A 21,694-nucleotide genomic window follows, 5' to 3' on the forward strand; every position below is an offset into this window, starting at 1 on the left:
TACGCGCAGATGATTACAGGGCTATCTATAGATAGTTTCAAAACATGGATGGCATGTTCATTCCATTCGGTCATGTTAAGTCGCTATGAAAAGTAGTCATTCAACTTACCAAGGAATAACGAGAAGAAAAAAAAAGGTCTTCAACTTATTTTGCTCAATGACCTAGTTTCTTAGCTTAGTCAAAGCAAACAGTCTTGCTTATAATGTCACGTGATTAGATCTAATTTATAAGATTTAGGATGCTTAGTTGTTTTGAAAGATAAAAAAAATAATAATTATAAACAAAGCTTAGCTGAGGGGAAGAACAGAAAAACAACTGCCACTTATCTCAAAACTACAATAAATAAGCTCATTTTTGTCTATATAAAACAAAATTAATGAATTAACACTAATTGATTAATTACTTGATTGATTTTTGCGGCTCCCGAAAGGGGAAAAGACGCTATTAGTTTTGTGTGGAATGTCCATCCGTCAGTCCGTCCCGTTTAGATCTCGTAAACTAGAAATGATAGTGAAAATCTGACATCATAATATTTTAGGGGGCTGATTTTGAGTTTGTGTTTCTACACAAACTGTCTTTGTAACCTCGCATACTACATCTTGACCCTTAACGTTTCTATGAAGATTTTCATGTCAGAGGGCAGTACTGCTGCAGACCTATTATACCATAAGAACATTTGTCCGTGGACAGTCTTTATTATTTTATCGTATATAATACAGACATTACTTCAAAAAAGAAGATGATTACGTCCTACGCTTAGGGAGGCAACAATAAACTTTGTTGCCATTCTAAGCAATCTTGACCTTTGCAGTGCCAGATAATTAAAATTAATTCCTTTCTTAATGTATAATAATAATAATAATAATAATAAAACAAAGAAAATATGGGCATCTCGGCTTGGAGATTAAGCGTCTATGGAATTGTCCGAAATAACAATATACCCCATTGTTATATCAACCGAGGGGATAATAACAACTGACCTCACAGACACCTTCAGGGCCCTTATTATTCCTAGAAACATCCTCGTTGCCTGTCAGAGGGTGGTACTGCTGCAGACCTGCCACATCACCAGACAATTCCTTAGTGAAAACTGTTAAAAGGACTACGATGAATTTTGTTTCTCTTTAGTAAAACTCGACCCTGACAGCGCCAGAGAATGAATACTTGTTCATTTCTAACATAATAATAATAATAATAATAATATGTTTCTCTCTAAGGAAGCTCGACCCTGGTAATGCCAGAGAATAAAGATTAGTTTTTAGTTTTTCATAAAATAATAACAATAATAATAATATTTCATTGTTTTCGATTCCGAAGATCAAAGATTGTTGCAGTATTTTAAGTTGCTTTGTAGCCATTTCTGTCACCTAAATATTTAGCCACAAACAACGCAAACAAAAGCCATTCTGTACCAGTAAGTTCATTTTTAGGCGTCTTCGACTGTCTTCGGCCGTAGTTTTCCGTTGGTCAAAATTTTTTTATCTTGCGGCTTTAGCTGGCAGAGAGGAGAGCACTGGTCATTAAATACCTTCCGAAGAGAGAGAAAGAGAGAGAAAGGGAAAGAGAGAGATGGAAAACTAACTCTTCATTCCAAAGTTCGATCGAAAGAGAGGATATTTAGGCCCTACGTGTATACGTGTATCAATCTATGTCATGCATGGTAATCAGAAACTTGTACTTTGTTAAGTGGCAGTATCAATGTAAGAGTGTTTGTACGAATTTGTCCTGTCGTATGGAATAACTAATTTGTTTCTATGTTTGTGTATATCTGAGTACTTTTAATACTCTTTTTAGATCTATTTTTGTTTATGTAATAGTTCAAAATGTTTATTAGGTTTGACAAAATATTTTTGATGGTATTTAGACTACACACACACACACGCACACACACACACAAACATTTTTGCTGAAATGTCAAAAGAAAAATAGCAACGTAAAACAAGGCCAAACACGAACCACAACTCCTTGCTTTGCCTCATTACTAATTCAATGCTACTCTCCCTTTCTTACAGACCACCACAGATCAAGGGCAGGCCCCGTCGTCTACTCGTCTCCGGTTCCATTGCCAATTATGTACGGTTCATTGGGGTCATTCCTGGCCACCAGAGTGGCCGAAGAACTGGGTATTGAAGGTGAGTGTGGGCCCCAGGCTAGAGATGTGGGATGAGACATTAAATACAAACAGACAAACAAACAATGGAGACGATATAATAGGAAAAGCAACTTTGATATAGACTTTTATAGACAGTAGTTCTTTGTTTGTTTATTTCCAAATTAGAGTCACGCAATGAACACTAGAGTATATGCACCAGTGTTACCTTAGTTAAACAAAGGAAGTTCACATTGTTACCTTAGTTAAACAAAGGAAGTTCACATTGTTACCTTAGTTAAACAAAGGAAGTTCACATTGTTACCTTAGTTAAACAAAGGAAGTTCACATTGTTACTTTAGTTAAACAAAGGAAGTTCACATTGTTACCTTAGTTAAACAAAGGAAGTTCACATTGTTACTTTAGTTAAACAAAGGAAGTTCACGTTGTTACCTTAGTTAAACAAAGGAAGTTCACAGTGTTACCTTAGTTAAACAAAGGAAGTTCACATTGTTACTTTAGTTAAACAAAGGAAGTTCACATTGTTACTTTAGTTAAACAAAGGAAGTTCACATTGTTACCTTAGTTAAACAAAGGAAGTTCACATTGTTACCTTAGTTAAACAAAGGAAGTTCACATTGTTACTTTAGTTAAACAAAGGAAATTATCTTAATTAATCTGGTTACTATTTCTAGGGTACTGACTACCCGATGGCTTGGCGGCCGAGTAAGTAAAGCGCTTTGCTTCCTAAGCGCATAATATCGAGTTCGGATTCCTATGAAAACATGATTTTGCAATTCGGGACTCTAAGAACGAGTTCCCCAGCTCTATGAGTTCCCCAGCTCTATGAGTTCCCAAGCTCTATGGGTTCCCCAGCTCTATGAGTTCCCCAGCTCTATGAGTTCCCCAGCTCTATGAGTTCCCATGCTCTATGAGTTCCCCAGCTCTATGAGTTCCCCAGCTCTATGAGTTCCCATGCTCTATGAGTTCCCATGCTCTATGAGTTCCCCAGCTCTATGAGTTCCCCAGCTTTATGAGTTCCCCAGCTCTATGAGTTCCCCAGCTCTATGAGTTCCCATGCTCTATGAGTTCCCATGCTCTATGAGTTCCCAAGCTCTATGGGTTCCCCAGCTCTATGAGTTCCCCAGCTCTATGAGTTCCCCAGCTCTATGAGTTCCCCAGCTCTATGAGTTCCCCAGCTCTATGAGTTCCCCAGTTCTATGAGTTCCCCAGCTCTATTGGTTCCTTACACGAAGAAAGTAAAGAAGATTAGTCATTGTGCTGGCCGCTCAAACCGTTGGCCAATGGATCGCAAGGTCTAAATAAGGAATTTTTGCTAAACCTTAACACTGACAGCAAATCTCTGACACACTCTCTCATTCGTTTAGCTTTTAATTACCAAACATTTGAGCCTAAACGTGTATTGCTAACCCATTCGGTATTTACTTGCATTGGTCAAGAATCATGTTGATCTTCTTTGTTTTAGATCTGCTGGACCATCACTCGGAAGGTCTCTTGAACCACAGCATTGTCCTGGGGCTGGCCGTGAGGTTGACATGTCTGGTGGAGATGTATGAAAAAATGGACATACTGGACTTTGGTGGCTCCCAAGTCTACAAGGTAAAGAAATAAACTTGTATTTTGGACACACTTGTCACGTAATAAGTTCACACACGAAGAACTATAGTTTGTTGTGTTACGTAGTATTGAGCCGCAGTGGCTGAGTTGTGAATTGTTTTGATTCTGAAACGAATGGTCCCGAGTTTGCTTCCTGGTGGAGACTTACATTTTCCTTTTTTTTTTACTTTATTAAGTAACCCATCTCGTTCTAACCTAACCCTAAAGTACCAACAACACACTAGCATCTACATAATTATTGATTCTAAATTTGACGGCCACTGTCACACTTGCGCTTTGTGGCAAAACAAAATACAATGGTTAAATTATTTTTTATTCTAGTTATGTTTATATTTGCAAATTTTTTTTTACCAGACGAATGGCTTGCTCTGTTAGTTCCTTTAGTTCCTCCTAACCATTTTAACTTTAACCATTTAATTATACGATTCTGGATAAATAACGGATTTAGGCTAAAAAACAATCCATCAACCAGATTGTGACACATCTGTCTTAGCTGCTCAGTTCAATTATATTTACTAATACAGTTTGTCCGTCAATGGAAGGAAACAACCTAGCCACTAGTTGTCGGAGGTTAGGAAATATGAGGTCCAAAAAATCCTAAACTTTTTCCTTAACGGAACACTTCCCACATTGTGAGTATTTAGCGGAACACTTTGCTTTGGTAGCCTACAATTTAATTATTCCAGAAGTTCGTGGAACACCTATTCAGGCCTAGCGGGACACTGGGGTTCTGCGGAACACAGTTTAAGAAACACTGCTATAGAGTATCAAGTAATACCGTATTTATGTTCATAAACGTTCCACTTTTCGTTATTGCACACCCTTATAAGAAGGTTCATCGTTAAACGAATATTATTACTAAATGCACTTGCGTGCAGTGTACTCGGTTATTAAGTATCGAATGAAGTTTATATAATAGATTTAAGAACTGAACTAATTTAGTAGCTGGGACTCTTGAGATTTTAAATACTAATATATATCCTGACAAATAGAGTCTTCAGTACAACAATGCCACTTAATACAGTTATCTTTGATATCATTATATTAACAAACAACATAATAGGGTCGGCAATCATTGTCCGTATACAGGCAGTGTAGATAGAGCTTGGGGCCACGTCGAATGAGCTCTCCTACGCTTTTGCAAATAAAAGCCAAGACGATTTAGCGTTAGAAACAGGGAGGTCGATGTGTCTCAAATATACGTGATGCTCCGGCCACCGCCAAGGGGGAAAATCCATTCACGCCCCCCTTGTCAGCTCGCTACAGTTTGAGACTCCCAGATTTATATTTTTACTTTGTGATCTTACCACATACATTCAGATCACGTTCTATCGAGTTTTTACGAGATCGACTCGTTCGATACGTAAAAATTGCTAGAAATAACTGTATATAGTTCACGTCTGCTATTTTAAGCAGACGAGTTTAAGTGTGCGGCATTGTTGTGACGTAACTCAATGAACCACTGCCCCGCCTTCGCCACACTGTGTTGCGTTGCATCATTGCGTATAATTTGATCTAACGTCAGCGCGCACCTGATGTTTACGTGTAACGTCAACAAACACATGACAGGTCGTAGCACCTCTTTATAATTTAGGCTCATTAATATTCAACTCAAAAATTTAAAGAAAAGCTATGTTTCCGCAATTCCCATTATATTTTATATTAGTCAACCGGCGGCGTAGCATACGCCCATACGCGCTATTTTGTAGGGCCAACCTTAGGCCACTGCAACCTATGCGGCCGCAGTGGGCCCAGCACTTTTATAGGACCCGCGCTAATTTTAGGTGTATAAATTATTAAATTAAACCATTTTATAACTTATAACAGATTTCCCGCGGCCTCCTGTCGATTTAACAGGAGGTCCTGGAAATCTGAAATTGCAAAATATACGAAAAAGTCCTGGAAATATCCGGAAATTATTAAAATCTTTTGAAAACTCATACCAATCTCCTGAAATATACAGATGAAAATTGTCTTCTTTTTTTCACTCTTAAATTACCTAGGATAACTCCCTCTGTCCGAGTTGCAAAAATAAAAGAGTGATCTTTTCATTGTGTCCCAACTCTTGAGCGTGCTCTGTCGCTTCGATAGTTACTACAGAGAAGATTCCCCCCCCCCCCCCCGCCCCTCCTTTTTTTTTAACGTGAGGTAGAAATAAAAAGAGTGATATTGCAACGGTCCTGCCCTGCTATTTTGTGACTACGTGTTCTCGCCCCCCCCCCTCCTCTTGTTTTCTCGTGGACTATCTGCAGAGTGACCTTTCCTTTACTTCTTACTACTCGTTTAAACTGTTGAGGGAAGAAGAGAATTATATATATAGATTATCAAATCTATTGAACAACAGTCCGAAATAGTTAAATAAGAAACTAATCGATTAATATATATATAAGCTTAACCGAAATCAGTTCAATGTGATTTAGTTGGTGATCTTTTTAAACTTTATATATACTTCTCGTCCTGGCCCAACCATGTCGGACGCCTCTATAAAAAGGTCATGGAAGGATAACTCTTTTATATCTCCAAGTCGGACTTAAGTTACCCCATATAACTTTCGCGGTGACAGAGAGCGAGACTCAGTAAAAAAAAAAAAGAAAGGGGGACGTAAGCTACACCTCGGGTCGGCTCGTTGTTAAAATTTAGAAACATACTCCACGTTGTGAAGAAACACAATAAAATTGTTTCATATTCTAACGATAACTGAAGTGTGTTTGTCACAAATTATAAACAATAGACAGAAACACACGTGGGGTTACTATTCTTCTAGGACGAATACTCATAAGAACGTATTTATTTCAAATAACTCTGAAGCGTGGGCTGGGTGTCCAGATTCAGCCCAAGCAAAACATTGCTTGATATTGCCACGGTATTATGAACATATAAACTCATGTAGAACCATTAATTTCAATTTTATGGAGATATGGTTGTGGCTATGAAACAATAATAACAAAATAAACATATTTTCAGAGTCTGTAGCCTTGCTATGGTTTGTGATGATAGTAGGACTTGTAACTTGTTTGTTTATTTTCGTTTTAACTTACAATAATATAATTGTTTGTATGTTATTTATTTTTATGATTTCCAGTCATTACCAATTCTTTTTACTATTACTATATTAGCTTTATGTATAAAAGTTATGCATATTTATATATTATTAATAATGTCGATAGAATGTAACATCTCACGCTGGATTCAATAGAGGTGTTGATATCAGACAAGTCGCAGTTTATTCTCATGTAGGTTTTTTGATGTAACAATGAATATGAATACGTTCAGATTAACAATTCATTTCTTCTATTGACATGTCGTTCTTTAATCAGTTTTTTTGATTGCGTTTTTTTCGTTCTTGCATAAATTGTAAGTGTATTAGTTTCTGTGCACATATGCCCTTTTTTTTAAGTTTTGAAAATGGTTTTCCTTTACACACATCTTTCAGGTTGATGGAAAGAATACAAAAGACCAACAATGGAAAGATCAATTGACCTTAAAATTGTCCTACAAGGTACGATAAATATATTTTTGTAGACTTATGTTTTTCATTACATATTGACCTGTTTAAATATAGACAATCAATGTGAGATTACATTTAAATTTGTATCGACCAGTGTGAAATTTAAAATTATATATTTTTAGCTGTTTAGAATAGACCGTTTGATACATTTTACATCAGGCAACTTTATCTTTTGCCAAGGTTACACAAATGTATTTGTAAATATATTTTTTTATAATCATTGCGAAGTATTAGCTCTCTCTCTGCGTCCACAGGCCTGGCAACAGTCGGACAGAGAGTTGGACGTCGATCATTTCATCCCTGGCTTAACTTTTACCAGACCACAAATGTTCTTTATTTCTTTTGCACAGGTCAGTAGATTTCAAACCTCAAACTTAATATGGGGCTTAGAAAAGTCACCGAGGTCGTCGCAGCGAGTGAGCATTAGTGAATCTTTATAACAATCGTCTTTGAAGTAAAGAAAGACTCCTCAGACCTAAGACCGGCCCTGCCTCAGACCTAAGACCGGCCCTGCCTCAGACCTATAACCGGCCCTGCCTCAGACCTAAGACCGGCCCTGCCTCAGACCTATAACCGGCCCTGCCTCAGACCTAAGACCGGCCCTTCCTCAGACCTAAGACCGGCCCTTTCTCAGACCTAAGACCGGCCCTTCCTCAGACCTAAGACCGGCTCTGCCTCATACCTAAGACCGGCCTGCCTTAGACCTAAGACCGGCCCTGCCTCAGACCTAGACCGGCCCTTCCTCAGACCTAAGACCGGCTCTGCCTCATACCTAAGACCAGACTAGATGTGAAATGTAAGAAAAGAGCACGCCTACCTGTCCTACTCCCACCTAATAGTGTAAAAGTAAAATGAAAAAAAACAACCTTTCAAACCTTGCGATCTCTGTGGCAGATGATGTTAAGGTCATCTGTTTCTTTGGCCAACGGTTAACGAGCAGGGTGTCAAGTAGCCAGCACAACGACAATCCGCCTTTACTCTCCCCTACAAGTGTCAGACACCCATTAGAGTTTGGCGGATCCCGAAATTCAAAATTCCAGCCTTAATTGAGTTTCGAACCCGGTAACCCTTTTTTCGGAAGCTGAGCGCTCTACCACTTAGCCACCAAGCCTCTACCCTAAACCAAATTCATCGAAACTTCACCGTCTTTGTGTTTTGACTTCACCGTCTTTGTGTTTTGACTTCACCGTCTTTGTGTTTTGACTTCACCGTCTTTGTGTTTTGACTTGACCATCTTTGTGTTTTGACTTCACCATCTTTGTGTTTTGACTTCACCATCTTTGTGTTTTGACTTCACCATCTTTGTGTTTTGACTTCACCGTCTTTGTATTTTGACTTGACCATCTTTGTGTTTTGACTTCACCATCTTTGTGTTTTGACTTGACCGTCTTTGTATTTTGACTTCACCATCTTTGTGTTTTGACTTGACCATCTTTGTGTTTTGACTTCACCATCTTTGTGTTTTGACTTCACCATCTTTGTGTTTTGACTTCACCATCTTTGTGTTTTGACTTCACCGTCTTTGTATTTTGACTTGACCATCTTTGTGTTTTGACTTCACCATCTTTGTGTTTTGACTTGACCGTCTTTGTATTTTGACTTCACCATCTTTGTGTTTTGACTTGACCATCTTTGTGTTTTGACTTCACCATCTTTGTGTTTTGACTTCACCATCTTTGTGTTTTGACTTTACCATCTTTGTATTTTGGCTTTACCATCTTTGTGTTTTGACTTCACCATCTTTGTATTTTGAATTGACCGTCTTTGTGTTTTGACTTTACCTTCTTTGTGTTTTGACTTGACCATCTTTGTGTTTTGACTTGACCGTCTTTGTGTTTTGACTTGACCGTCTTTGTAATTTGACTTTACCGTCTTTGTGTTTTTACGCTATTGAACAATATTGGTATTTAAACAAAATTGGTTAATGATAATCATGTACATAGCACTGATTTATATTTACATTTGCTGTACAGCATTTCAATTATCATTTTTTATGATCTCAGACTCATTGTGAGAAAGTGAGTGAGAGAGGAATCCTGCAGTTCTACGTCAATAATGGGGCGAACCCAGCCATACCTGGGAAACATAGGTAAGCTAGAGCACTTTACCCCAGCCATACCTGGGATAACACGGATAAGCTAGAGCACTATAACCCAGACATACCTGGGAAACATAGGTAAGCTAGAGCACTATAACCCAGACATACCTGGGAAACATAGGTAAGCTAGAGCACTTTACCCCAGCCATACCTGGGATAACACGGGTAAGCTAGAGCACTATAACCCAGACATACCTGTGAAACATAGGTAAGCTACAGCACTTTACCCCAGCCATACCTGGGATAACACGGGTAAGCTAGAGCACTATAAGCCAGCCATACCTGGGAAACACGGGTTAGCTAGAGCACTATAAGCCAGCCATACCTGGGAAACACAGGTAAGCTAAAGCACTATAACCCAGACATACCTGGGAAACACAGGTAAGCTAGAGCACTATAACCCAGCCATAACTTGGAAACACAGGTAAGCTAGAGCACTATAACCCAGCCATAACTTGAAAACACAGGTAAGCTAAAGCACTATAACCCAGCCATATACGGGAAACACAGGTAAGCTAAAGCACTATAACCCAGCCATATACGGGAAACAGAGGTAAGCTAGAGCACTACTTAGGGAATACTTTGGTTTATTATACGCAATTTTATAAAGAATTTATTTATTTACTTGATAAGTTGTTCTGTGTACTTTAAATAAAAAAAAATATGTAAAATTACACCCATGTAGATATCAAAAATACTGTGCTAATGAATGTTCACTTGCTTGCATTTAATTTATAAAATTTTATAAAATGTATAATTCGTTTACTGTTAATAAAAGTTTAATAAACATATAAAATAACAACAAACCTTAGCTTTTTTCTATCAAACACTATGGAAACGGCATCTGACCTTACAGACATCTTTAGAGCCCTGAATTATTTTAGAATTTTTTGTTTACTAGTCAGGTGAAAGTGCTACTGTTGTGTTACTCAAGGAAATGCATTCGTATGACTCTCATTGGCTTCCTTTTAACGGACCTCGAACCTGGCGGGGCAAGAGACATAGTGTGACCTATATAGACTGACCTCAGTAGTATGACTTACACTTTGGACACATCTCATACAGATGAAGTCGTTGTCTGTTTTAGTTCTCGGTTAACTGTTTATGTCTGTCCCAAAGGAAAGCCTTTCATCAGGTAGTGATGTTGTCTGACTTCATCAGGTAGTGATGTTGTCTGACTTCATCAGGTTGTGATGTTGTCTGACTTCATTAGGTTGTGTTGTCTGACTTCATCAGGTTGTGACGTTGTCTGACTTCATTAGGTTGTTATGTTGTCTGACTTCATCAGGTTGTGATGTTGTCTGACTTCATTAGGTTGTGATGTTGTCTGACTTCATTAGGTTGTGATGTTGTCTGACTTCATTAGGTTGGGATGTTGTCTGACTTCATTAGGTTGTTATGTTGTCTGACTTCATCAGGTTGTGATGTTGTCTGACTTCATTAGGTAGTGATGTTGTCTGACTTCATTAGGTTGTGATGTTGTCTGACTTCATTAGGTTGTTATGTTGTCTGACTTCATTAGGTTGTGATGTTGTCTGACTTCATTAGGTTGTGATGTTGTCTGACTTCATTAGGTTGTTATGTTGTCTGACTTCATTAGGTTGTGATGTTGTCTGACTTCATTAGGTTGTGACGTTGTCTGACTTCATTAGGTTGTTATGTTGTCTGACTTCATCAGGTTGTGATGTTGTCTGACTTCATTAGGTAGTGATGTTGTCTGACTTCATTAGGTTGTGATGTTGTCTGACTTCATCAGGTTGTGATGTTGTCTGACTTCATCAGGTTGTGATGTTGTCTGACTTCATCAGGTTGTGATGTTGTCTGACTTCATTAGGTTGTGATGTTGTCTGACTTCATTAGGTTGTGATGTTGTCTGACTTCATTAGGTAGTGATGTTGTCTGACTTCATTAGGTAGTGATGTTGTCTGACTTCATTAGGTAGTGATGTTGTCTGACTTCATTAGGTTGGGATGTTGTCTGACTTCATTAAATTGGGATGTTGTCTGACTTCATTAGGTTGTGATGTTGTCTGACTTCATTAGGTTGTTATGTTGTCTGACTTCATCAGGTTGTGATGTTGTCTGACTTCATCAGGTTGTGATGTTGTCTGACTTCATTAGGTTGTTATGTTGTCTGACTTCATCAGGTTGTGATGTTGTCTGACTTCATTAGGTTGTGATGTTGTCTGACTTCATTAGGTTGTGATGTTGTCTGACTTCATTAGGTTGTGACGTTGTCTGACTTCATTAGGTTGTTATGTTGTCTGACTTCATTAGGTTGTGACGTTGTCTGACTTCATTAGGTTGTGACGTTGTCTGACTTCATTAGGTTGTTATGTTGTCTGACTTCATCAGGTTGTGACGTTGTCTGACTTCATCAGGTTGTGATGTTGTCTGACTTCATCAGGTTGTTATGTTGTCTGACTTCATTAGGTTGTGATGTTGTCTGACTTCATTAGGTTGTGATGTTGTCTGACTTCATTAGGTTGTGATGTTGTCTGACTTCATTAGGTTGTGATGTTGTCTGACTTCATCAGGTTGTGATGTTGTCTGACTTCATTAGGTTGTGATGTTGTCTGACTTCATTAGGTTGTGATGTTGTCTGACTTCATTAGGTTGGGATGTTGTCTGACTTCATTAGGTTGGGATGTTGTCTGACTTCATTAGGTTGTGATGTTGTCTGACTTCATTAGGTTGTTATGTTGTCTGACTTCATTAGGTTGTGACGTTGTCTGACTTCATTAGGTTGTGATGTTGTCTGACTTCATTAGGTTGTGATGTTGTCTGACTTCAAGGCTAACCTCAGACACTTTGTAGGACAAAATTAAAAGCCAATGCATATTTTCGTAATGAAATTCTAATGAAAGTATTTCTTTGTCTACAGAGTCAATGGGATGCTACGTAATTCCGATGAGTTTGCTGAGGCCTTCCAGTGTTCGGACAACATGAATATGAACCCGATGGACAAGTGCCGAATTTTCGGTTAAAAAGTTGTCTACGTATCTTCCGACATCTCATGTATTATTCCACAACACTAACCACAACCTACCACACCGACACAAAAACACACACATAAACTTTTCATACCCGAATGAAGTTGTGTATACCGATGACGTAGGTAGTCATGTGATTCTATTAATAAACGTTGGTTTATGACGTGAATGGTGAATTAGTGTTTGATAAAATGAACAAGGCAGAAGCTTATCTTGCCAAAGAATAATGTGTAAAAAAAATCGCATTTTTATTGATGACTCTAGAAATGAAATGTAAACAGTATGCTCGCTAGGTTGTCTTACTCTGTACCTCATCATGGCGATGTATCAAATGTATGACAGAATGAGACTGTTTAAGAACTTAAATGGGTTTCATGGCTTTCTTAATTTTATTAGTAATCAAGTTCTTATGAAATATTTCATGGGACGAAGGGGTTAGTTAGTTAGCATAGATGCAGTGTTATTGTAAGAAACTGATGAAATATTGAATTTCAACTCTTGGACCTGGAATTAATGGCATAACCTTGTGGTTATCAAATGAAAACATGTCTAATGTGACTTATATGACATAATAATGTAACAAACTCATCTATTTATCTGTTCACCATAGTCTCTTTCATTTTTGACTGGCCCCTTGTCTAGTCTTCTTGTGTACACAGTCATTCGTTAAACAGAGAACTCATTTAAACAGGCATGGTTAGAGATATTCGTAAGATGGCTAACTTAAAAATTGTGTACATTGAACAGTTAAAATTGCAATAGCCCTATACTCTGTAGCAGTAATTAGAATATAAATCTTATTTTATATCTTTTATAAACCCTGAAACAAAAGAGGTACTAGCTCTCTCACTGTTTTCTGTTCCCTTTTTTTTAGACGAAGGGAAGCAACTGGATCGATTTTTTCTTCCAATTACAGGGGGAGGTTATTAAACAAAGTAATGAATGTACACATGAAAATAACCAGAAGCATTGTTGTTGAAGATAAATGGATTAAGGTTTTTAGCTAAATAAATTTTTAAAAAGATTTGAATAGATCTACAGTATAGTGAACTATTAGGAGGCAGATGTTTTTCTATGGTTAAATATTGTCTTTTACCATATTACAATTACATAAGGATCCGCGTAGAACGCGGTTATCTCCTCATTTGAAGGTACTATTATGGTATCTCAATACGAGATTTGAAACGGCGAGCACGCTGTTCTTTCCACTTTTTCTCTATATAAATAATTCTGTCTACCCCACCCAAGTCCTGCTTTTACTTGTATACTATTGTAACTATAGTACTGGCATGAATAGAAGATTGAACTATGTGGCCCTGATTAAGTTAGAAAGGATCTGCGTTTACTACAATAATAGGGACCCGACACCCTCTCTGCCGTCTAAAATACAATCTAATTTGTAGATTAATATACTTAATGTGATGTGCTACGTTTGATAAAATAAATGTTTCATAAGTCTAGAAGACCAAACATCAAAAGACTAAAAATGAACTAGTCCATGTGTCATATCTCACAGAAAGACCAAAACCAAAGCTCTTCGTGAATTAATTGTATTCATTACATAATCAGATTACAATCACTCATTCCGAATCATTCAGAAGTGTTATTAATAGAATACGGATTCAATAGATTCATTATTGAGTATGTAATTATGTAGTGTATGTCTTATTTCATTATGTCACGTGGTCAGGTATCTAAAGATAATTCCCTAGCAATACATCTTGCCCTAGTTTGTGTGTGGGTGTTTCAACTAGAAATATTAATATGTTCTTGCTATTACAAATATATTATAATGATTATACAACAGATTGTTTGTTATAAGCATGTGATGTTTTTTCGTATATTATTTGCAATATAATGTTTAATTGGTTATGGATAACTTATAGTGTCTAGTGTTTGTGCACAGTTTATCATTGTTCTTTCAGCATTCTCTAAGTTCTCTCTTTCTCTTTCTCTCTCTCTCTCTCTTTCTTTCTCAAAGTATTAGCAACCATAACCAGTGTACATAAAGTGACATAATTCAGATATGGTCGTGTATATGTCCATACCAATGATATACAAAACTGATCGGTGTTTGGATTCTCTGAGATCTAGAAACATGTACAGAATTATTTATAGTGCAAGTCATTTCTTGTCGTTACCAAAGCAGCGCTGTTGTTTTGTTTTTTATTCATTGAACTCTTTATAGAAAGCTGGTCACGTGACTATTCAAAGTGAGGCTTACACGTGACCGCAGTCGGAACGAGGCTCGTGTAAACATTTGTTTGACAAGTATGTTCATTTATTATTATTTTTAAATATTTTATTTCTATTATGACTGTCTTGTATATTTTCTTATGCTGCCAACCGTCACGGCCTTTGTGGCGTCAGTTAAACTTAAACAAAGTTCTACTGTCTTGTTCAATTGAACCATGAACTTTGAACTATCTGTGATGGAATGATAGTTTGCCATATTTAATAATAAAAGTGTATGTGTGTATAGTGGTATGTAAACTCTATAATTTCTTTAATTTGATTTTGTGTGTCACAAATTATTCTGATTTTAATCTTGAGTTTGTACTCTAAAATCCAAACTAATTTTATTATAGCACCAAGAGAGGTTTCAAACAAATTGTCATTCTTTCAACCTTTTTATCTTGATGTGTACATTTTCCGTTTCATCTTAGAGATCAGTTTATTAAAAATAGACAAAAAGAAATCGGAATGTTTCTATAATCAGATTTCTTTTGAAAATCATTTTAACTTGATTTGAAGATGGAGATCTAATTGTATAGGTTTACTTTACTAACTGTAATAGTTTACTTTATTAATTGTAATAGGTTACTTTATTAATTTGTAATAGTTTACTTTCTTGAGAGAGTCATTGTTTTCATTCAGTGTAAAGGTTCTCATGACTTTCGTTTTAATTTCTCAGGTACTTTAATTGTATATTAGTCATATTTCATTTCCCTGTAACTTTGTTTATCTTTTTAATTAATTATCAATAGATGCACTTGTTCTCTTCCTGTTTCTGTTTTCTTCGAATTCGATTATGGAATGGCTTGATTGAATGCAAGTATTGAACACGAGTATTTAGTTGGTCGTTGTTTAATTGGATGATTTTAAAAGACAAACAATCCTCTGGCAATAAAAGCTTGTGAATTTTTTGTGTTTCAATGAATTGTAAAATAAATGAGATTTTAGTGTTTTGTAGTAATGAATGTATTTAGAAGAATAACTCTAATAACAGAGAGAGAGAGAGAGAGAAAGAGAGAGATGGCGAGAGAAATAGAGAGAAAAAACGAAGGCTAGACTGCTAAGGATGAATAAATTCCACAGACCTACAAAAAAGAAGAATTATGACAATTCTCTATGTATGTGTGTAAGACACTGACAGGGTATACCGAAATGTTTACTAAGTGATCTGTGTGTGTATAGATGTAGTTATCTTCGTTGTTGCTAATATAGTGCAATTCTATACTTTTTTTTTGTTGCGCATTATTAATGTTATTTATTTATGTTGAAAGTTCAATTATTATTATCGCACGTTTAAAACTGACCTACATTTTATACCCACGCTATAAATATTGGACTGGAATATGTTTAAAGACTTTTAATTGTGTTCCACTATTGTTTGAAAAAAAATCAAGTCAGACCTCTGGGCTGTGATACAATATCATTATGTGATTGTTAAATATTCATCTCTATATCAAGCCAGAAGCAGATCTTTTGCTACCCTTAAACAAACATCTTGAAAACTTTTTTCAGCAGACGTCATAAATGTATTTAATACATCTACACATTTTATGGCATCCAGTTTTGAATAAATGTGAAGTGCTGACCATTCTAACTGGTTTCTGTCTCCACATGTCTGGGAAGCCACATGTCTTTGACCCGTGGGGTGAGTTATGTACATTACAAACATCTGCAGGAAGTTCTGTCCTGGGGTTTTGCAAGCGATGATCTGAGCCCTCTTACCCTCAATGGAGTTTGGTGATGACGAGGATTAATTGTTTAATTTTTTTTTTTCGTTTTTTGTAAAAGTTTAAATCAACAACTTAGTTTCTACGTAGAAGTGGCGGGGTTTAAAATAAATATTGCGTGTAGCTGAGTAAATGAATATCAAAAGATCAGGAGTTATAGTTCACAACTAATAGAATTTTTAACAACATCAATTTCTTCTTCATATTCGTTTTAGTTTAAAAAACAAAACAACTAAAGAAAAAAATCTTTTTTTGGGGGGGAAATACAAAAGAAAAAGGAAACCAAAAGACTGAAACTCATGACGCTTCATAAGCTGAGCTGACTACTTGTACTACTGTTGCAGAATGTTTAGCTTGAAATAAATGCTATTGTTTTAATTGTATATTTTTATTTTTCAAGTAATGTCTTTTGATGACCTTTCACCGTTCACCCACACCAAATTTGACACTGTAATAGTTACTATGACATATTCTGAAATGTTAGTTCTTCATTGCCTACAGATCTTGAATATACACTATGTAAACATTAAAAAAAAAAACTATTTTTTGTATGGCATTATTCGTCTATGTATTCTATTATAGGCCTAATCACTTATGTTCATTGATCAAATTATCTACATGACCTATGACCTTTAACTTAATGTAATATATTCCTCTGATACTGATAAATGATTTTTTTTCTGATTAGCTTCTATCTTTATGCATGTCATTATGTATGTCATTATTAATGTCATTATCTCTTATTATTATATAGTTTTTTATGTCTATAATTTATAATTTATACCGGGCACAATTGTTCATCTTTGAATGCCCCTAGATTTTAGATCCCTACTAAGAATGTCTCTACATACGATTATACGTTAATTTTATATTGAAGAAGAAATCCAATGCCACGAATAATGTTGTGCTATAAGAATTGTCCAGATTGATCTGTATTTCTCTTACTTACATCGTGTTTTTTTTTTCTTTTTCTTAAAGTCCCATCATTATCACGTGATAGCTCTGCTCTATTGTACATTCTGATCAAGTGTAGGCAGTGTACAGGTAGATTCTTGTTCTCATTGGTTCCTTATCTTTTAGTGTGCTGTTTTTATATGTAACATTGATTGTAAATTATAGGACATCTCTTCAGCTCGGGGGAATGGAGGGGGGGGGGACACATCATTGTGATACAACATACTATGTCTATGACGTCTAGCATTACCATATTTGGATATATGAGTGTGATTAGTACATTATGTCTATGTGTACAAGTATATTTACGTATGTGTGATACTATCTTCGCTTGTTTTCCAATAAAAAACAAATTACAGAAATGAAAGTGAAGAAATATTTGTGTTTACTTTTTTGTTAGTCTCTGTTGTCTCAGTACCATGTACATTTTTTTTTTGGGGGGGGGGGGGGAGTTGTACTTTTTGGACCATGCAAAAAAAGTATCATGCTGTTTTGCGGTAATCCTTAATATCATTAAAAGTTACATGACATTTGCTGACTTTGACATTTATTGTACGTGACATTTGCTGACTTTGACATTTATTGTACGTGACATTTGTTGTACTTGACATTTATTGTACGTGACATTTGTTGTACTTGATATTTGTTGTATATGACATTTGTTAGAGGGAACTTAAGATAGCTTGAATGTGATTCTGTGCCCCAAGAAGTACATTGTGTAGACACCCCACACTTCTATATACTGTAATAAATCTATACCAAGAAGTTACAAAATAAAAAGAAATACGATCAAACTATAAAAAAGCCGATATTGTGTATAAAGATTATACCCACCAATAAGCTACTTAGTATGAATACTTATAGTTTAGTCTAAATTATTCTTTCGCAACATGGAAACACAAAAATAAACAAACAAATTAATATTATTGTCAAGTCCAACCCAAAACAATGTGCAGAAAATGGTTTATTGGTTTATTCCATGTACAGTACTTACAGAGGTAATGAATGGATCATGGGAGAATGGTAGCTAGTTTGTCACAACCTATAAGTCAAAGACATGTATGTACACATATGTACACAGTTTCACTTTATATGGAATATTTACACCAAAATGTACAAGTGATATGCATACTATTTACCTGTACATGAAAAAAAATATATATATACAATCTAGGTTAATCTATAGTCGTTTAACACATTAGTACAATTATTTTATGGTCCACTTACAATATTCAAGCTAGTAAAGGGTGACCAAAATTAAAGAGTATTTTACTTTTACAATTTTTTTTTTGTTTTAAGTGAACAAGCAGTCTCGTTAGAATCAATTTTAAGAAGTTCAACCAGCGTTAAACAGGACTTGGAACCAGTGTTAAAAGCTTGAACTAGAGTTAAACACAGTCTTGAGTGCTTTATGCCTTACCAATACAACAGATGTACACCAGTAATGAGGCTCATTTAATGAACTAATATCCCAATGCCTGGAGCTGTATATAGGGGCAGGGGAGAAGACATGGACCAACCCAGACATCACATAAAAAAGGCAGGCAAATAGAAAAAGGATGAAAAAAGAACATTAAAAAAAGAAATTAAAGACAGCCTTGTTCCCTTTATAAAGAAGTAAGTTGCATATTGTATGAATAAAGAAAAAAAATGTTGTAAGTTCCTTTCACCGACTTTTGCAATTGGTTGTTAACAAAAAGTTAAAAACAATTTATTCATTTGCTATTTTGAGGCTTTTTGTAATGGTGGATGGAGTTATAGAATAAGGACTAATGTCTATCCAAGTATGTATAGGGCTAGGTATAATAGATGCGAGTCCTGCCCACCCTCAACACCGGTTGTCTGACAAGACACTTAAACTTTGGTTTACTGATCTTCGCTTCAGATGGAACTTAAGTAGCAATACATTATTTTTTTTTACAAAATACTTGCGAAATGTAAAAGCTGTTTCAATACCATCAATATGTTTCAATACAACCGATATGTTTCAATACCACCAATATGTTTTTGCACCCTTAAACTAATCTATTCGTCAATAGTAACACTTTTTATCAAGGTCACCTACTCTTGAACAAAATGTGAAAGTAGAAAACAGAGAACTGATTGTCAATATTTAATTTAAAATTTTCGTTTTCCAGGCAAATAAATAAATGGCTGGTTTAAAATAGAGCAGGAAACTTAAACTCACAGTAGGAACTGCCTGAGTTGAAAAATACTTCTTTGATTAACATTGTATCTTTGAAAACACTTTTAAGTATGTGTATTTGTAGAATGTATTCTCTGTGTTACTGTTTTGAAGACGCTAAATATAAACAATTAATCATGTCTTTAATTCAATGTCGTAAGTATAATTTGATAAAAGGAATATTTAAATTGGCTCATTATCTTCATACCCTTCAGATACTACGGAGTTGACAGCGCGTTCAGCGTGGGATAACAGTGGAGTCATCTCATGTTGAGCTCGCTCAGAAGAATCGAAATTATTCCCTGTTTTGGATTGCTTCTTTTCTATGCTGCCAAATTTTCTGTTTTTATGCAGCAAGACCTCCACCTCTGTGTTGTAGACCGTGTCACCTGAAAGCGAGTCTATAAAGGGAAACGACTCTTGATTCGACATCCCATACTCGCAGATTTCTTCTTCCATTCCGTCGAAACAAAATGGGTCGGGAGGGTCAATGTACGGAGACACTCTATGATTGGCTAGGGCTGGGTTTGGGAAGCCATGACTAAGCCCATTTATGGGCTTTATGTTTTTCAAGCTTTCATTTTGATGGTTCGGACGGTTTGTGCACTCTGAAAGTTCTGTTTCATCTTTTTCGCGAATAGAGTCTTTTTCATAGTTGACGTAAGGAGAATATTGTTTGCTTGCACTGTCAACCTTAACATTGTTGGGTTCTATTGAGTGTCTTTTAACTTTCTTCCCCATTTTGTTTTTGCAGAGTGTTGCCTTTGGCCTGGTGCTCTTCATTTTAGATGGGGAATCTGGATTGTCCAGGTCGAGAGACTCTATCCTGACAATCGGTGCTTTAACTTTACAGGAGGATGGTATAGACGGCATAGATTGAGTCAGAGAGATGCTTCTAGGCTGTGGACAAGAAGTGTCAGTATTTGAAAGGTTGTCGTTCTTGGGGAAATTGTTCAAGAACACTTCATCATTGTCCCGTAATGAGCAGTTACTGATGCTGGAGACCTCGCTTTTGTCTCGGCACAGGTCGCAGTCGCTGCCAGAGTTGTAGTCCTGGTCAGTCTTTGACCTTATGATGGTCGGCATGGGCACTTCACTGAAATGGAAAGGCTCGAAACTTTCGTCCACACTTACAGAATTTTCCTTCTCGGAGTCCTCGCTGCCGATGGCGAATTTCAACCTCCTCCTCCTCGAGGAGGATCTTCGTATCAGCTCGTCGCTTGTTGGCCCAACAAGAATGGTGTACGGATGGAGATAGTTGCCCTGCCGGCTGTTGGCTGGAGAGTCCATCGGGAGGTTATAGTTCCCCCCGCTGAGACTAGGCGACATGGATTGATGCTGCGGGGAGTTCTCTGACCTGAATCCATACTTGGGCGTCAAAGGTTTTTCCAGCTTTGTACGCCTCCTGACTGAGCCGATTTTCTCCAGCCTGGCGATACCCCGTTGCACTCTTTGTTTTCGTCTGCTGCAGTCCTCACCAGTCAGCCAGTAAGTTTTCATGAGTCCTTTCCCCTTGTCGATAGAAAAAAAATGCATGTATTAAAAAGCTACTGTCCAGAGATTATTTGTAACTGTTGCTTTAAAATTACGCATTAAAAAGTTCCATTTGCGCAACAATTAGTGAATATAGAAAATATTGAATGGTGAGTCATAATTATTCACATAATGACATTAAGACTAAACGCTCTCCAGGTTAATATCTTTTAGACTTATCTAACCATTTAGATTAGAAAGACGTTTGTACATGATTGATATTTGCTTTTAGTGTATTCTAGAATAACAATAAGACACCATCTATATGAAGTTTTACATTTATTTCTAAGTAATTAAGAGACCGATCTCTCCATACAGTTTTATAGTAAGTGGACGAATGGTACCTTAATGTCAATATTTCCTCTTTCTTCCAACTCAAATCCTCCAATTTGAACCAAGAGATTCATTGTCGGTTCTGATATGTGGATTTTTAGAGCTGGATAGCAAAATAAATATATACATAGTTAAAAACTGTGTATCACAATTGTGCAATTTCAATGTCTAACATGGTTATTAGAATATACAATATTTATACACCAAATGAAACATTGAAATAAGAGAGTCACAATTACAGAATTATGGGATACTAAGTAACTAGAGGACAGATTAAAATAAATGTTAGACATTTAGTGATTGTTAGATCCAGCAGTCATAAGTATTGTGACTGAATGTTATTAATATTGAAATTAAATATATATTTCATATTTTAGATGTATTATTCACAAAATTAGTGT

The 21,694-nt window shown here is 36.3% G+C and overlaps 2 protein-coding genes across 3 annotated transcripts in view; one reads left to right on the forward strand and one right to left on the reverse strand.

Annotated features, from left to right (window-relative positions):
- Positions 1–17,603, forward strand: part of LOC106064536 (neprilysin-11-like) — a 155,326-nt gene extending 137,723 nt beyond the window's left edge. For both annotated transcript variants that reach the window (XM_056021487.1, XM_056021488.1), the window contains exons 10-15: positions 2,014–2,133; positions 3,577–3,710; positions 7,162–7,227; positions 7,491–7,586; positions 9,240–9,325; positions 12,218–17,603. In XM_056021487.1, the coding sequence (XP_055877462.1) occupies positions 2,014–2,133; positions 3,577–3,710; positions 7,162–7,227; positions 7,491–7,586; positions 9,240–9,325; positions 12,218–12,320 (605 nt within the window). In that variant the 3' untranslated portion in view covers positions 12,321–17,603. The remainder of the gene's footprint in view (positions 1–2,013; positions 2,134–3,576; positions 3,711–7,161; positions 7,228–7,490; positions 7,587–9,239; positions 9,326–12,217) is intronic.
- A 598-nt stretch (positions 17,604–18,201) lies between these two features.
- The window catches only part of LOC106062254 (guanylate cyclase 32E-like), a 160,106-nt gene continuing 156,613 nt past the window's right edge, over positions 18,202–21,694 (reverse strand). The window contains exons 22-23 of the mRNA XM_056021489.1: positions 21,305–21,396; positions 18,202–20,939 (exon numbers count right to left, since the gene is read on the reverse strand). Coding sequence (XP_055877464.1) covers positions 19,611–20,939; positions 21,305–21,396 — 1,421 coding nt within the window. The 3' untranslated portion in view covers positions 18,202–19,610. The remainder of the gene's footprint in view (positions 20,940–21,304; positions 21,397–21,694) is intronic.

This window comes from Biomphalaria glabrata, chromosome 2 (genome assembly GCF_947242115.1).
Source record: "Biomphalaria glabrata chromosome 2, xgBioGlab47.1, whole genome shotgun sequence".
Classification (NCBI taxonomy): domain Eukaryota; kingdom Metazoa; phylum Mollusca; class Gastropoda; family Planorbidae; genus Biomphalaria; species Biomphalaria glabrata.